The sequence below is a fragment of the Ambystoma mexicanum genome, chromosome 8 (assembly GCF_040938575.1).
Source record: "Ambystoma mexicanum isolate Mex_15411 chromosome 8, UKY_AmexF1_1, whole genome shotgun sequence".
In the NCBI taxonomy this organism is placed as follows: Eukaryota; Metazoa; Chordata; class Amphibia; order Caudata; family Ambystomatidae; genus Ambystoma; species Ambystoma mexicanum.
In genome coordinates this window covers 925,202,168-925,217,919 of record NC_090929.1, presented here as the reverse complement: position 1 = coordinate 925,217,919, position 15,752 = coordinate 925,202,168, and the positions used below count along the sequence as shown (strand labels likewise).

The 15,752-nt window shown below is 42.1% G+C and overlaps 1 protein-coding gene across 2 annotated transcripts in view; it reads left to right on the top strand.

The window, feature by feature from the left end:
- NRG3 (neuregulin 3) overlaps nt 1-15,752 on the top strand; it is a 2,179,015-nt gene that overhangs the window by 2,007,550 nt on the left and 155,713 nt on the right. For both annotated transcript variants that reach the window (XM_069610825.1, XM_069610826.1), the window contains one exon: nt 7,469-7,596. In XM_069610825.1, the coding sequence (XP_069466926.1) occupies nt 7,469-7,596 (128 nt within the window). The remainder of the gene's footprint in view (nt 1-7,468; nt 7,597-15,752) is intronic.

Sequence of the window (15,752 nt, the reverse complement as noted above, 5' to 3'; positions counted from 1 at the left end):
ACCTTTTTGGCTCTTTCATCAATATCACAAAAATTCTGAACTGTTAGTTCATAATGTGCAAGCTTCTCTGGATATTTAACCATAAGCTTATAGGTGACTCAAGTGGCTCCTCTTGAGTGGGGTGTGCTCGGTCTAGGCGTATTTGTCAGATGACATGGTCCACCCATTACAGGACATGCAACCGACACACCTGATTGGCTTTTTTTCCACAGTTGCACCTCCACTGCTTGAGCTCAACAGTGGTATTGCACTTAGATTTTCGCAGTTCTTTTCAACACTTGTTTTGCCAAAATTAACTTGTCACATTACAAGACTTTCTCATAATGTTGCCTCAGTTTCAACTTGTAACTGGTACAGTAACTATTTTCCCCTAGCTGTTGCAGCTGTTCCTGGCTCGGCAAGCCCCTCGTCCTAGACATGGCATCCGACAAATCGGGTTACCGGAGCCAGTGTCCGTGTGACTCCGGAAGGTTGGCAGCCTAACCCTGTGACTGGAGACCTTCCGACAACACCAGCCACACTCTGATCTACTGCAGCAACTCTGTGGCCCCTCGGCATCTCGGAAACCCGTCTCCTTGCCTTTTGGTTCCGGCTTCTCCGGCTGCAATGACCTTCTCTCCTGCTGATTCACCTTCTCCTTCTCTTAAATTCTCTTAGCCTCAGCTGATCGGGCCATTTCTACCACCCATTTAGCTCCAGGTTGAGAGCTATTCACCTTGAATTCACAGCGGTCTTGGTACTCGACATCCCTCTTCTTCGTCCCAGTACCAGAGTGGTGTGTGTGTATGTCTGAGTCAATAAAGGATGAATGTAAGTTCCTATACAGTCGCTTACTAATCTCTGCACTAAAGTGGTCTATCTTGGCGGATGGTATTCTAACATAAGAAGGAATGGATTGGAAATACTGCACAAAAATCCTGGGGAACATTTGGTTCTTGATGAAATGGTAATGGGGGATACCGTGTCTCACCCCCACTCTCCAAGTCTCTGCCTCCCAGGTGGTCCTATTTGATGTTCTCATATTCCTCACAGCAGGTACATTCTTAAAAAATCCTATGAACACCCAGGAGGGATTACCTCTAGAATTGCACATTCATTCGCACCAACACTAATGACTTTTTTTCAAGCACCATTTTAGTCCATGTAGCCAAAATATTTTGAAATATATTTCTCCTTCAAATGTTTTCCAAGAAATTCAGGCTGAGAAGGCACGCTTCTGTGTATTTGGTGAATGGAGAAAGCAGGCAGGCCTTAAAAAACACTTCCCCCCACACACACTCCCACAACACAAAATGCAACATTTCCCTTCAGCCCAGCAGCAGAGGCTAACATTTTCCATTTTAAAATGCGCTGTGCTAGCCTTACATGGAGCGATAGAGGAATTTGTACTGCTGTGGTAAGGATGTCTAACTGTGAAATTACCCTGAGGCTAGCCAGTTCAACATGCTGAGGTCTGGGGTAGGTAGGAATTCACAGAAAGAGGGAAAGGAAGCACACATTGTTATATTGATTTTAAAAGCACTGAAGGTAAAGTATGGGGAGAACAAAGAATTTCATGTCATGGGGAGGATTGAATGATGATGTGGAGGGCTGAATGTATGGCTTTTATAACAGAATAATTAATTTTCTGCTCATTTGAGGTCTCTGGTGGCTTACTTTCCTATTCCTCAATGCAGACAAAGCTTTGGGTGGCCACTCAGTCTCTCTTGGGTCTGCATTCTGTGTCTGTATACATTTTTGTATACATTTATTTTATGTTTGCATGCATGTATGTAGCTATCTATGTATACACGAGTAGGATTTCAATAACGTGATCATGAATAGATTGCAACATTGGGGGCTTGGTAAAGGCAGATTGGCTGCAGGCTTCATTGGAGCTGGTGCCAGTACGGGGGAGTTGGGCCACTGATTTCAATAGCAGTGAATGTTTTCTGAGGTGGTCTTTGAAAATCAAGACCTCAGTTCATGCCTTTGGGATGGAACATTTTGTTTTGGGTTCTGTCATACAAGAAGTTCAAGAATAAAAACATAAAGTATCAGGTCAGGTCTGCAAAACATGAAAAGAGAAAGGCGGGGCTTCACGGGGCTACTAGTGGAGGAGTATCAATGAATCTACTGTCCAAAGTTGAATTATGTGGACGCTTCCCTTTTAATAGGTTCACACAGATTGCACTACTTACGTATGGCTGTGTCAGGGATGTGGGTTTCCACTTTACTTACTCACTGTAAAGCAAGAGGAAGAACTTCACCATGTTCAAAAGTAACTGTGAATGTGATAGCTGCAGACGCAATGTGTTACGCTAAGTAGACTGTACGCTGTAGCTGCCAGGGCACCAGGGATTCTGCAAAAGAGTTATCCCCACTCGGCTTTGCCATTGGTCAAGGTGAATGGATGCCTTGCTTGTGCTAACCAGATTTTCTAGGATTCTCATTTTCTTTTAGGTCAATGCCGAGTGTCCACAAAATAATCCCAAAAAGGAGAACAACATGCATTTAATGCAGCATTTGTCTCTTAGGTCTGCATTACTCAATTATTTTTTTGTTCACTCCCGCTGGAACAGTACACTACAGATTTTGCTAGCACTGCCAACCAGCTCAAATGCCTTTGCTCCTTGGGAGGGTGCAGAGGGGGTGTGTAACTAAAAGGCTGCACTGATAGTATCTCAAAACTCACCCATTGTAAGGAACTATGCCTAAGCTAAGTGAGTGCTGAGCAATCGAGCAGACCTATCTTTGACATGGGACCAACCAGCTGACCCACGTTCCACCAACTACATGGCCTTCGGAATACCGGGTAGATGTGGGGTGCCCATGTACCAAGATTTTACTATAAACAAGGCAAGTGACTCCAACCCCTCACGAATCCACTAACAGTTCACTGTTAGCTGTGACATAACGTTTATTTCAACATTTGCAGTACATTGCAAAGGGACTTATCAGCATGTGCTTACTACTTGTTCTGTTATGAGTGCTGATTCAGTGCAGATCCAGAGAGATTGGAGGAAATCGGCATATAATCCACCTAAGTTTCAAAGATGGGGTGTGCAGAGGGATGAGGTTGGTGAGAGATTTCAGCTAGGCATTGAAAAACCATGGGGACCCTAAGGAGCCTTGGGGGACTCCAAAGAGTTGTATGGTGGACTTTAAGAGAAAAAGAACATGGCATGAATCTCCCCATTAGACAGAACGATGAGATGGAAGTATGGCAAAACCAGTGCAATGAACAACACAGCAGGGAAGTACGTTCTAACACATTATTTAGTTACAGGAAATGCCCCCAAAGGCTCATAGCTGCTCTACATCTCACATTTATAACATACAGGGTACAAACCTGTCAGGGTTCCATAGCCAAACGACACTGGTTTTCACTGCAAGAACGGCAGCTGTGTAAGAGCATGTCACAATCAGAAATGCCAAAGCACATCTCTAGGGAAGAAAAGAGGGTCTTGTGCTGAACAGTGGCAAATGTTGGTGAGAGGTCAAGAAGAGAAGTTTGCATCCAAAGTCATCAATATATGGATCAAACTTTAAAGTTTCGGAATTGGTGGTACAACTACCAGACAGCATGATTGTGCTGCATACCATGCATTTTACCAAGGAAAAGCAGGTAAAACATGACTCCTTAGTCACACAGAAGTCCTCCTCTCAAGGTGCATGCAATAGTCCGATGTGGGGTTTTGTCATTACTGTCCCCCTTGAATCTATTAGTGGGACTATACATGTGGAAACACTGCTTACCTGGTTCAGAAGTAAATATGTCCTCTGACCAATTTTAGAGACAACCCATTTGGAGATTCTACGCGTTACTCTTGCCACACAAGCAATCCTGGAACAGCTGCTTGGTGCCGGCACTTGTGGTTGTCTGCATCACGAATGACGCAGCACCTGAGCTGTTACTTAACATTCCACATTTGCCACGTTTTCGTCTCTTGTTTCCTTCTCAAAGGAGCAACCCGACATGTGCCTCAAAGCAACTGTCCCCTTTGGATGGAACGCAGGCAGCACTCGCTCAATCTATGTGCAAGGTTGGTATCATAATTGCGGTATACACTGAAGCCCATCCATTTACCTTGCACAGACGACTGTGCCAAACACCCCTTCATAGCATGCTGCAATGTCTCTACCTGTAGGATCTACAATTTCTCTGCCAAATGATGTATGCCATGTTCACTGATGAAAACAAGCAATTAAAAAAACACCTGACAATTGGTCGAACAGATCTCTAAGATAGTCAATCAAGGACGATGGAATTAAGATTTTGCTGCCATGGTTTTCTGCAGTGCATAACTCCTGCTTCCCAAGTTCCACCTTACATTTGGTAGTTTAAACATGCGCCTGTCCATGGGATGACCAGCGGATCAATCTCCTCTGAGTGCCCAGGGTGGTGAGATTTTCCTCGGGGGCGATGAGACCTCCTGCTGGGTTTTCCCCACAATTGTAGTGTCACTGAGTCAGTCCTCTCTACGTCTGGCTCCAGCAAGAAGACCACCTTGTCACTGCGTAATGTGCCTAAGTAGGTACCAATAAATGATGAGGATGGCACACTTGAAATGTAAGACCTTTTTTTATGGTTTATATAATGGAGGGCTGAAATGTACTACTTACTTCCCCAGACAGTCACCAACAGTCACTACTGGAATGCCCGGCAGAAACATTGTGTACGGCACGCACACATTCCAGTAGGTGACCACACAGGCTGATGTCTCACGCATAATGACAGGCTACCTCAGGGACAGAGACTGGGGAGTGAGAGACTCACGCTTTAACACCATGGGGCTCGGTGGAATACCGGCATACTGTAATACTGTTTCTACCACTCGTTTTGAAGGAATTACCAGCAGATTCCAAGTGGCAGAAACGCAGGTAAATCCCATTCCATGGAGTCCCATGGGACTCCATGGGACAATGTGTGGGTAGTACCGGCACCTGTATTACCGGGCCTGTAATACCAGCAGGTTATTGCTGGTAGGGTGGCAGATAAATCCCCAGCTCAGAGCTGGAGGTAAATCCACCACCCTACCAGAAAACGTGGAGTATGTTGGTGTGATAACGTGTCAGTATGCAGTAATACCAATGAGACCCAGTAAGCCAATTACGGAACATATATATATATATATATATATATATAATACTTAATGTCTATAACCTATTTTGCTATAACCTTTCATTGCCACCATTTAAATAACTATACCAGTTTGATGGCTAAAGACGCCTATTTTGGTATAAATGTAAATCAATTTAAAGTGTTATTAAATCATGGAAAATATGACACACTGCGATTTAATAGAAAGGTATTAATGAATCCAAGATGTTTTCTTTTTTTTTTTTAATGAAATGTTCTGATGCATCTGTGATCAATCAATAGATTAGAATGTCACATTTTTCATGTCCCTAATACGGCCATTGGTGTTTTTTTTTTTTTCTTTTTTGTGTGTGTGTGCATTTATTCATATGTTGCCAGGATAACTCTCTTCTAGGAATCCTGTAGCCATGCTCTGTTTGGATGCCATGTAAACCTAATGGTGTCTGCTATTGTTCCATCACCTGAAAACCGTGATGCAGTCATTGTTATGTCACGTTACAACACTCCAGAATGTCAAACTGGTCATTTCATAGCTTGGAGTTTGGTGAGGTAGTGGTTAATCTGTTGCTAGAGCTTAACAATTGTTAGATGCTGCATTTCTATCCAAAATGATAACATATATAGTGGTACCACATCTTTTAGTAGGTAAGTATTCTTTCAGAGTTGGGTAAGATAGTGACAGAGAACCTTGACAACAGCGAAGGGTAATGGGACAGATGTGATTCCTCCAAAACATAAAGCTATGTATTTTTTGTAGTTATTGTTATGTTTTTTTTTAATTATAGTTCGTATATGTTGCTAAAATATATGTTCATGTATCATTTTTTTTTTTTTTTTTTTGTGTTTCATTGTATTAACAATGTTTACAAATTCTGTCCAGATTTTCTTGCGTTTTTCACTGTTTCCCATTGTGGATATCGTGCAGTTTTCTGTTTGCTTGGACTACCAATGAAATTCTCTTTTATAGATTAATTTCCTCCAGCTTCAGTTTTTCCAAAAGATTTGCTGTAGCCACTGTCAAAGATGTGGAATTGCCACACATTAGCATATTCCACCAAGTTTCTTCCTTTGTGGTTAGGTGCCGAGCTCTGTGTGGATTGAGATAGATGGTTCGCAGGTTTTCCGTTCCTGAGCAATGAAGGAGGAGATGGCGTAGTGTTTCGGTTTCCATCTTCTTACAATAGCGACATTTTTTAGTAGTTGACTGTTTTCTACAAAAGAGAATCTCATTGGTTTTCAATAAGTTTAACCTTGCTCTTAAAAAGGTTGTCCACAGTCGTTTATCTGGAAACTTTTTTAGATAGTTTCTGACTTTGTCTATTTTTTGCGTGTTCGTTGTATGGTGTGTTGAGACTGTGAGATCTTCTGCTTTGTCTAGAGTCTAGAGTCTCAATCCAATCTTGTATTTTAAGTTTTTTCTTTATTTTATCGGGATCCGTTCTATGTCCCATTCTGAACATCCGATTTTGTCCGCTTGTTCCAGTAGTCTATGTTGATGTATAATGTTATAGTTTGGTTATTCATATATAAATTATGTAGGTGCATATTTAACAAGATGTTTCAGTTATATGAAGAGGGAGTTATTACATATTCAATTAAGCAATAAACCCAGAAAGGTGGTGGCATTACCAGGCCTGGTAATACCCCAGGCCAATTAGAAGCCCAAGCAAATCCAGGGATTTAACTTTAGCCCAGGGCATTCCCTGCCCCGGCAATGGTCCCACCTGGAGAGGTTTATTGCTATTAGTATCCTGGCGCATTGTACCGAGATACTCGTTTTTTAATTATTGTTTTGTTGAGAAATGGCGTGTTTGCAGTTTCTCAACATGGAAAAAAACTACAAAACATGATGGCCACCATAGATCAGGGAGAAGGGAACTATACTTAGTCCCTTCTCCCTTCCGATTGCGGCCATTGCCATGTTGGGTATGCACCAGGAACACTAGTTTTCATGGCACCCGCGAGGTACAAGGGAGAGCCAGGTAGGTGGAGCAAGGGTGGGGGGAGTTAAATATATGGAAAAGGAGGATTTGGATTGGGGGAAGTGGATGCAGGGCAGCTTGCGGGTGCACTTAACTAGGTGCTTGTGGGGTAAGATGGTGGCCTCCGACGAGACTCATAGCACGGTTTTTACCATGTGGTAAAACCCCAATTTTGGATCTAATTGATTGTCTGACAGGATGCTATCCTCACCCCACTATGTACTAATGCATAATGTGTTCACTAGGTTACAATGTGGTGCTCATGGTTTTTAGGTCAATATTTTGGTACTGCTTATTTGGGTTTAAGGTACACAATCATAAACCTGAAATACATTTAATTAAGTATAACATCAATATGAGTCTCTTTCTCAGCTTGCTAAATGTAAACATCCTTTTTACACAGTATTCCAAGTCATTGAGACAGCCTGGTCCTGTTATGGAGAAAATGATGGAGTCAAGTTTTTCTGGCTCTTCGCCTTTTCCAGAATCCCACTTACCTGACAGAGGAAGTCACTCCATCAAGCACCATAGGTAAGACATCAAATGAGTGACATTTCAAGATGCATTATAGTTTGTGGATGAACATGCTACCAATCTGAAGGTAGGAGGTGACTTGTATGAATGAATACACTTAATTTAAAAAACTAAGTTCCGTAAAAGTTTGCAGAATTGACAAAACATTCAAAATCCATGAAATTAACAACATTAAGCAAATCAAACATTGTTGGTTATACATTTGTGAAACAATAAAGCAGTACAACAAAATAAACAACTATCCCTTAAACACATGCCTTTATCTCTTCTCAAAGTAAATGATAATTAATTCTAATTGTAATTGAAACTGAACCACAGGTGTACATGCACATCATTATTAACTATATGTGGTTTTCAACCCGAAACCACAGGATTTAAACCAATCAGTACAATGTGGGTGATGCACATGACCCCTTGACCAGTCGTTTGCATATACATATTGCTTCCTGAAGATAACATTCCAATGCTTTCCATTTCCGTGGGACATTCAACATCATTGGAGTCATTGAAGCTGGTCTGCACTCAGTGAATTTAAACATGTTTAAAAGCCGAAGTACTTACACACATTAGGGGAAAAACAGGATAAAGTGCAATGTAGTTTCTGGGAAACAACGAGTTTGCATTTTTTTTATTTGCCCCAGTTTGCAGACAACCTAGCACATGGAAGAAAATTAAAACCGAAACTCAACAGCAAGCTTTACGAGTACATGTTTGGGCCCAATTAAATAAACTTTCCTGTGTTGCACAGATAATCAAAAGGAGATACAATCTATTTGATGGCTTCAAAAGTTTTTTTCTTTCCCTTTCTACTTCATAGCTAGCTAGTAAAAGGCTTTGCAAATCTTATCATTGATATTCATGGTAGTCAGGCTCAGAAACCAAGGCAAGCAACCCAGGGTCTCAAGAGTTTTTTCCACAAATTGGAGCCATGCTGTATGTTTAACCACATCTGTTTTCCCTATCCTGGACTACTGGACTATGTGCTACATTTGGATTATTTATGGGTGGGCAATGTATCACTCTTCAATGCCTTTTAAGGATGGGCTTTCTCTTTACACCGAACTGCCAGATGTGGGTAATGTATTGCAGTTGGACAGACCTAAGAGTGAGCAGTGCATCACACTTCGATGAACACTGAGTGTTGGCAATATATTGCACTTAGTTTTATACTGAGTTTGGGCAGTGTTTTCCATTTAGGTGGAATCTCCGGTAATAGCCTTGTATAACACTTGGAAGGGATGTGCAGTTGACCTGGGTCGGGTCCATGAGGGCGACCACAGTATTTAGGAGATTGCAGAATCTGTTTCACTACATGGAATGCAGGTGTTAGCAGAATGTTGCCATTACGGTTAAGTGGGGTCCTGAAGTCACTTAATTATAGCTGGATGCATGCAGAATGCACCCACAATAATGTATCAAACCAGATGTTTTTGCATTTTGCTGAATGTACCAATTCTAGGCTTTCTCTTGATAATAACCAATGCATTTTTCCCTCTCATGCTCCATGTTTTTGGATTTAGCCCACAGCACGACCACCGTCCCGCACTTACCTGTTTTCTCATACAACTCGAATTGCACTTTGCACAACAATTCTGCCTAGAGAATGTAGCCATCTTTCATGACAAACATTTGAACTGTGGCTGCACACATAATTGACTATCCTCCTACACCCATCCCTCCAGCTTTCCACCCCTCCAGCTCATGTCCCCAGTGAACCCCTCTCCACCCATGCACATGCCAATTAGACATGGTTGGATAGCAGGGACTCTGCCAAGCCCTCATAACCTTTAAATGCTCAGTATGCACACATGCATGCCACCACCTCCTACCTACGAGGACCTTCAACCTACAGCATGTTGGCACGATACCCATGGTGAAAGGAGCTATACAAATGATGAAATGAAATGAAAATCATACTGTACATTTTAGTAATCTTTATTTGTGGATGGATCAAAAGATAGACAAATAACAGATAATATCATCAGCAATATAGGGATGCAATGTCTTGTCATCAGTGATGTCATCAATGACACTTGTGATGTCATCTTTCTTGTCCTGGGTGTTAGTGTTAGCAGTGCACACTGGTGCGGGCAGTTATGGTTGCTTAGCTTACCATAATGGGGGAACGTGCCATGTTTTTTGGTTTCACTGTGAAGTATAACATCCCTTTAACAAAGTTATTTTACTGAATGTACACATATATATATATGGCAGGCAACGAAAACAAATAGGCTAAACATGTGATGTCGTCAGTGATGTCATCAGTGACATTTCAGAAGACAGCTTTCATATTCTGGGTGTTAGTGTTAGCAGTGCACAGTGGCGATGGCAAGTAAGGGGGCTCAGTCTGCCATAACTGCTGAATTTCAGGGGTTTTTCGTTTTTAATTTGAACCACAATGGGGAGGGTGAACATTTTTCTGTAGTGAAGTGCACAGTTTTTTCATAGGGCAACTTAAAGTTTTTTTTGTAGTGAATTTTACAAGTTTTTGGGAGGGCAACGTAACCATAAACTCCCTGTAACAAACTTATTTTAACTGAATGCCATAGGTTTTTAGTAGTATAAATGCATCATAACATTACTTTAAGAAAAATGTTCGACTACATTTATCAGGGTTCCAATAGTAACATGTAAGCATACGACTGTAAAGGAACATTTGAAGTAACTGCCCACCTTTCGAAGAATTGCACATTGTCATATGCTGACGTATAGCATGAGGGCATGTTCGAAAAGTCATACACACTTCACAATGACATGTGTAACTGGTTGATAGTGCGAAAGTACATTGGGTATTGTTGTAAGAACTTCTAACTGCACAATTTCCACCACAGAACTCCACAATGCAAATGTGCAACACAATATAAGCAAGAGGGCATGCTGACATTTCTGGATAATTCACCCCCATTCCTCCCCAAAGAGTGGGGGATGAATGCCATTGGCAATCAAGATTTTACAGCAGTAATTCGCCATACCAAGAAAGAGGATTTTTTGTCTTCAACCGGAACGCCTCTGGCGTTCCCGGCTGAAGAAAACAAATCCTTTTTCAAGATGGCCACCATACAAAGGGAAGACGGGCATTGGATAGAAAGCCTTCTTTGCTTTCCATTTCAGGCTGCAGAAAGCAAAAAAGAAACCGTGTTACCGTTATGGCAGCACCATATTTGTGTTCCTTGATAAATATGTGGTTATGAGCAAGACTTTTACCAGAAAGGCAGTCCCTGGTGGACATGGCAACCTCAATGCAATGTTTTCTCCCTTGCAGTAAAGGCCAGTAGCCATATCCCCGACATTGTGGGCACTACCCATACATAGAGGCTACCTCTCAGAGACGGAAGTTGTACGGTTAAATATGAAAAGACTATCACATGCACAACACAAAGCTTTTCAGTCGTTGTCATTGACCTTTCCATACATGTGTTGTACATGTACTCATTTTTTTTCTGTAAAAATGTGTGTAAAAAGGGGCAAAGGAGTAGTGTACTTACGTTGCCATAAAATGCCAAACAAACTCTGTGATGTGAAGCACAATGACGTCAGAAGTACTGGATGCAACAGCATTACCACTCACCTTTCGACACAAAATGTTTTAAGTGACACAGGTGGAAAGGTGTGATGATATGGGTATTGGGAGGGTGTAACCATATATTATTGTACAAACATTTCTGTGCATCGGGCATCTGGGTGACAGAAGTTGGCTGACTGTGACAGAAGTTGGCCTGACGGCACTAATGCATATGAGATGGGCCAGACCCTCCCGTAGCCAAATGCAAGTGTTATGGAGTATCTTTCTCTATAACGTTCCTTGGCAGTTTAAACAAATGCGTCCGTATGGACATACGTGCCGTGAGGTAGCACCTACAAAGAACACATTACGACCTGCAACGTAGCATGCCACATTGTACAAACTGAGAGTACATTTGTAAAAAAAAGATTAACATTTAAAAATGTGCCCAGTAGTTTTATTTCACAATAAAGTGAGCGAAATCATCGCCTTATGCAAGTAGTAAAGTAGTTTTGTTTCACAATGAACTGTGCGAAAAGATGGCACTATTCACTTTTCCATAGAAGTATTAAGTTTGTCTCTTTGGTCGACAAGGACAATATTAAAGGTCACATTGTTTTTTTCCACACAAAGAAAGTAAGCGTTGCCGCCACAATAGTCGTTTTCCTCCCACATTGATGAGCAAGACGACGTCAACCGCTGTGATCTACAGCACCACAAAGGATGGAATGTTACTTCTTATAGCGACAGCAGCGTAAGGACACAAAGGACCCACACAATCATCCCAGTGAATTATGATGCTGAGACAGCCAGTTATAAACAGTTGCATTTGACGGTTAAGGAACCCGTCACTTGGCATCTGTAATCCCTGACAATCACAATAGGGAAGAAAGTATCTGAGGAGGAAATGTGAATTAAAAGATGTATGAATACACAACCTTTGGATAAACCACTGTTGTACTACATAACATTTTCAGTAAAACATGTATTCAATAGGAGGAAATGTAGTGGGACCCTAGGGACGGCGACAATGTGCAATGTCCATAATTGGAAAAATAAATCAGCACAGAAAGCAGGAACGTTCTTATTTATAATACAATTTTTCTTTGGAAGTAGCTGTGCGGTGGAAGGGGAAATAAAACGTGTATCACTGCACAACCTCTGCACAAAAAATAATTGTAACACATACCTTTCTTATTAAATATTATTTTAATTTGGGGAAATGTGGTGGCACTCTACAAACGGCGACAATGTGCAATGTCCATAATAGGGAAAATATTGCAATGGCACATAAAACTCGTAAAATATTAGGGAACATTTTTTTTTTTTTACAAACAAAAACATAACGTCAATTCAGAATTTAGGCAGCAAAAATACATTTACATGATGTGGAGCGCCTCCATTGCGTTAGCTGTAGTCAGACACTAGTGTATCTGGAAGACTGCCTGTTTGGGAATTCCTTTCTCATGGTCGGTGCAAAAGTTTTTGAAGCATAACCTTATCAAACGATGTTTTTCAAACTCTTACTCCCTACATTCTTTCTACTCTTTCCCTGTACCTCAAGGTTAAAAAACCAGGGACCCTTATGGGTGTCGACAAATATGCAGCCATACTGAGCTCGTGTTGAAAAGAGAAAATGCAGTGGCCTTCACTCCGAATGCAAATACAATCTCATTTTGCAACAACATATCAGCGTCTATTTATGAGAACTGCTACTGGCGTACACGTGCAGAAGGGCTGTGTGTACGAAAAAGAGCAGATGGCTGCCTCAGATTCCCGCCACTCTGACCACAGTAATGTTGTTTATGGATTGTAAAATGGACGAAGTAAATTCATTTCGTACAATGAGTAGCAAGTCCCACTGTACCGTATGACAGTGCTAACAAGTATACTTCAATGTTTGACTTTCTACTACCACATCTCATTAACGCTCACCTTTCGAAACAGTGTTCCATAAGTGTTATAAGTGCATTGGTGCCTTCTTCGTTTATTTATGTTAGCGCTGATGTTCGCGTTCAACAGAAAACGAAGTAAACATGGCGGACATATCGAAAGATTACGACGCACTTCACGCTGTGCCACAACCAATCGGTGAAAGCGCAACATGGTCGCGGGCAGCACGCCATGGAATAGCCAATTGCAATGTTCTCCACGGAGCGAACAGGGAAGTGTGACCGCGGAGTGGAGATAGATATCACACATTTTTAGAGACATACTTTTTGATCGTTTTTAAGGGAATTACTGGATGGATTGTCAAAAAATTTGCAAAGGCATGCTTTCACGCCCAAGCCCCTGCCACTGCCTTAAATTATGTGCAAATCCATACAGCGGTTTCACCTGTAGCCGTGCGCAAAGTTTTCCCCCATTCAGTTTATGGGGAAAAAAAACGTTTTGGGACACCACCTATAGCTTCGTGCCCCCCTGGACCAAACATCACCAAACTTTGCAAAAGAAATTCAGAGTGGGCCATATACTTATTTTGCAAGGTTTGGTGAGGATTCATCCAGTTGGAGCGAAGTTATAAGCTGCCCAAGAAGTGCTCTTCCTATGGAAACTGCAACTTAACCATATCTACACGGCCATTAGTGTGGCTGTGTAATCCTTAATTATTTAATGTTGTACTTTTCAAAACTTCAGTGAAAGCTAAAGATAGCAAAATTAGACTGGATGCCAGCACTGCACTGCTTCTCCACTTTCCCTCAAACAAGTGTATGTAAAATCAATACCTGTATAATAAAAAAATGAAACCCAATCCATCTTAGCCCCTGTCATGATTCTGAGTGGGGATCAATGAGACACAAACACCAAAGTGGTTGTTTAATATGATTATATTTGGAAAGATAACAAAAATAAACAGTTCAACTCAAACAAACAACAGGGTTAATCTTCCTCAAATTGAAAACAAATAATAGGATTACTTACCCTTGTGTTGAAACAAGTATTCACAAATCAATTTACTGAATGGCTAAACTCACAATCCGGGTCCCTTTGCCTTATAATACACAATAGATGGTGTGTAAGTGGAAGCAGTCACTGCAGTCTCCTGCCTTTTTCGACTGAAACCTGTGCAGCAACTTGGTTGGAGTCCTACCTCTCTGTTTACCACTACTGGCTGTGTAGGAGTTAAAAACTCCCAGGACCGCGAAGCGGAGCGAAGTGGTGTGTAAGTGGAAGCAGTCACTGCAGTCTGTGCAGTCGGCTGAGGCAAGGCGGGGAACTCCGTTGGACTATCCACCCATCCAAACTACCAGGTAAAATCTGCATTGCCTTGAATTAGGACTGCCCTATTGACATTTTCGCGATATCTACGAATTAGTGCAGTGGAACTGGTGGATTTCGCTATTGTTCGTCTTTTTAACTCAGCGAGTGTCCACTGTAATTGCTTGAGTAATTGAAACGTGTCGGTGTTCCCTCTACACGTTCAAAATATCTGAAAGAGCCGGCGTGTGTGAGGAGTTAGAGGCACCTTGTAGAACGATTACGGGATACATTTCCGTTCGAACACAACCTCCATTTCATCTCAGCGTGGGACGCAGGAGAGGGGCTGAGCGGCGACTGCGGGCTTTGAAGCCTTTGAGCCGCCAGCTGTAGTATTGCGATTTCTCTCCGTGCAGGCAGTGGGAGGAGCGCCATTCGGCATCTGCTGGGTCCTCTAACAACTGAGCCGATCGGCTCCATTGCGGCTTGTTCCTTAACTGATAAAGCGGGGGTGGAGTAGAGCGGCGCCTCTAAACATTGCAGCCTTAGAAGTGCACTCTCACAGTTTTACTGTGCTCCGCGTCTGCGCGTGGGCTTTGTCTAACACACGCAAAAGACGCAGCTGCTCTGTGCCTTACATTTCCCCCTGCTGGCGGACTTTTGAAATTTCTGATATCTAACTTCATTTCTGCTTTCTATTTGTGAAACCGCCTCATGAAACTAAGGAGCACTCCATCTCAGCATGAGACGGGACCCCTAGAATGGGAGGATCCGGAATTGAGGAAATCTCAATTGGAAAGTGGAGCTAAATGCCCTATTGATGAAAACAGTACGGACAAAATGACAGAGGTTGGGGAATCGCAAACACGAATCCAAGCGCTTGTGCATGTAAACCCATGCTTCTCCCTTGCCTCTACGCCTGCCAGATGTGTAGAGACCTTGGATTCTGAACCCTCCCTAACTGATAAGTGGAAAAAAGGGCTAGAATACACGATAACAACAAACAAAATTCACAAAAAAATAAAAGACCATTTTGGGGCCACTAAAATAGTGCTTGAGAAAGCCACTCATGAACTAAATGATATATTATCAAGCCCCTCAGAGGATGCCTGCCAGCAGGATGTTTATGACAATTGCCACTCTGCTCTGGACATGAATGCTCCAAGACTGAGCACTCTAAATCTCTCAAGCACTGAAGACATCCAAATACTTGAAAGCCCAGCGCAGGTTCTCCAACTGGCTGAAACACCTGCTGTATTCAGCCCAAATGCAACACAGGAAGAAACTGTAGCTGAGAAGACAGAGTCGAATATCAACACATTAACTGCTCTCAGCTACGTGCTGAATTCTTTGGTCTCTGTTTTTGAACTCCTGAAATCCGAAGTTCAAATTCAATCTGGGTCCATGATGGAATTAACGAAAGAGGTAGCCACTTTGGATGGTTCCATAGCAG